Source organism: Schistocerca piceifrons, chromosome 1 (genome assembly GCF_021461385.2).
Source record: "Schistocerca piceifrons isolate TAMUIC-IGC-003096 chromosome 1, iqSchPice1.1, whole genome shotgun sequence".
NCBI classification, from domain to species: Eukaryota; Metazoa; Arthropoda; class Insecta; order Orthoptera; family Acrididae; genus Schistocerca; species Schistocerca piceifrons.
This window is the reverse complement of record NC_060138.1, coordinates 929,217,335-929,219,638: the sequence shown is the minus strand read 5'-3', so window position 1 is coordinate 929,219,638 and position 2,304 is coordinate 929,217,335. Positions and strand designations below refer to the sequence as shown.

General features: G+C 63.2%; 1 protein-coding gene across 1 annotated transcript; it reads left to right on the top strand.

Moving 5' to 3' along the window:
- Positions 1 to 992: 992 nt before the first annotated feature.
- LOC124776605 lies at positions 993 to 2,084 on the top strand. The gene has a single exon (XM_047251678.1). It carries the CDS (start codon positions 993 to 995, stop codon positions 2,082 to 2,084), a length of 1,092 nt encoding a protein of 363 aa, XP_047107634.1.
- Positions 2,085 to 2,304: the final 220 nt, after the last annotated feature.

The following is a 2,304-nucleotide window of genomic DNA, read 5'->3' as shown; positions in this document are numbered from 1 at the left end:
CAGCGGTGCAAGAGCCGCTGACTAAGGCGTTACAAGGTCCTATCTCTAAAGGGAAGACCCTCGTGAATTGGACAGACGCAATGGAGCAGAGCTTCATGGACTCAAAAAGGAATCTCGTGGAAGCGACGCTGCTCGCGCACCCGGTACATGACGCGGACTTAGCTATAGTCGTGGACGCCAGCCAGGCCGCCATCGGCGCGGCGTTACAACAGCGCGTCGGCGGGAGTTGGCAGCCTCTCGGTTTTTTCTCCAAAAAGCTTTCCGATTCGCAACGTGCTTGGAGCGCTTATGACCGAGAGTTGCTTGTGGTGTACGCGGCGGTGAAATACTTCCGACCGTCCATAGAAGCCCGACAGTTCATCATTTTCACCGATCACAAACCCATTACCCACGCGTTCGAGAACAACCACACTAAGTGTTCACCGCGCCAACTCCAGCAGTTAGAGTACGTGTCGCAATTCACGACTGACATTCGACACATTTCGGGGATAGACAATATCGTCGCCGATTGTTTGTCCCGAGCGTGTGCCGTTATTTCACCCCCTGTGAACTTTGAGGACGTGGCCCAAGTACAGGAGAGTGACGAAGAACTGCACCGCTTCCGTCACGACACTTCCAGCGGCCTGCAACTGGAGCTGGTGCCTGTCCCCGGCTCCGCACAGAAGATTTGGTGTGACACCTCAACCGGCACGCACCGACCGTTCCTCCCGGGGAAATTCCGGCGCAGTGCCTTCGACCGTGTCCACGGACTGTCACACCCCGGCATCAACACCACTGCGACGCTCGTGGCTGCGCGTTTCGTCTGGCCCGGGCTTCGGAAGGACTGCCGCGAATGGGCGCGCACTTGCACGTCATGTCAGCGCGCCAAAGTCGGGAGGCACACCCACGCACCCGTGGGCACCTTCCCGGACGCGACACGCCGATTTGCACACGTCCACGTGGACCTCGTCGGCCCGCTTCCTCTCTCACAAGGCAAGCGGTACCTCCTAACAATGGTGGACCGCTTCACTCGCTGGCCGGAAGCAACGCCCGTCGCGGACGTCACGGCCGAGACCGTCGCCACCGCATTCGTCGACACCTGGGTGGCACGCTTCGGATGTCCCAGTCACGTGACAACTGATCGCGGCCGCCAGTTTGACTGCGCTTTGTTCACGCATGTCGCCAGACTGTGTGGCACCCGGTTACACAGGACAACCAGCTACCACCCGGCGTCGAATGGCATGGTCGAACGGTTCCATAGGACTCTCAAAGCCGCTCTAACCTGCCACGACACCTCATGGCCAGAGGCGCTCCCACTGGTGCTGCTCGGCCTGCGAGTCACGCCGAAGGAGGAGATCGGCGCGTCACCTGCCGACCTCGTTTACGGGCAATCTCTGACAATCCCGGGCGATTTTGTCGAAGATGCAAGTCTCCCACGCGACGCCGTGGCACCCACTCTGGCAGAACGTCTGCGCAGTCACATGGCCGGCCTCCGAGCGCACGCACCGACGCGGCACGGCACCGGGAAGATATTCGTCCACGCCGACCTGCAGCGCTGCACGCACGTCATGTTGCGTACCGACGCAGTACGGCCACCTCTCCGACCGCCCTACAGTGGGCCGCACCGCGTGATCGCCCGAGGAGACAAAACGCTGGTCCTCGAGTGCAACGGAAAGCCGTCGACAGTGTCAGTCGACCGCGTCAAACCAGCCTACGTCTTGCCCGCTCCATCAGCCACGCATTTCTTCGACCCGGCAGAAGATCTGATCACGGACGACACGCCCTCTGCCAGCGGTCAGACGGAACCCGCACCCGGAGCCGCCGGTGACGCACAGCCGCAGCCTGCTGTCATCGCGCCGCCACGTGCGCCTCCCTCCACCACGCCCAGGCAGCTGGTACGGCCGCCCGGACCGCGCCCACCACAGGCGCACCGGTCGCCCCCACCACAGCCGCCAGCGGACTACGTCACGCGCGCCGGCCGCCGCGTCCGATTCAAACGGCCGTGCTGCGTCGCCAGCGCGCCACGACACCCAAACCGGCAATCACGCGCCCGAGCCACCGAACGCCGTCAGAATTCGGCGCCCACAAGCCGCTGTCCGCTGTAGAGACCCGACCTCCAGCTGCAAGTGCCTTCGGCCGGTAACTCCAGTCGAGCGTTCGTCACAGCTCCTGGACCCGCGTTCGCGTCTTTTGCCTCCGCCGCGTCGGGCGTTGAGGCCGGATCGGCACCCGCGCCTGCTTACCTCATTCGCTTCTCCGTCGAGCTCCGGACATCGCGCTCCACACCGTCCGTAGTAGCTCCCGGACCCGCGTTCGAGTTCCGAC

Excerpts from the sequence above, each read along its gene's own strand:
- LOC124776605 (XM_047251678.1), top strand. The coding sequence starts at position 993 with ATGGTGGACCGCTTCACTCGCTGGCCGGAAGCAACGCCCGTCGCGGAC.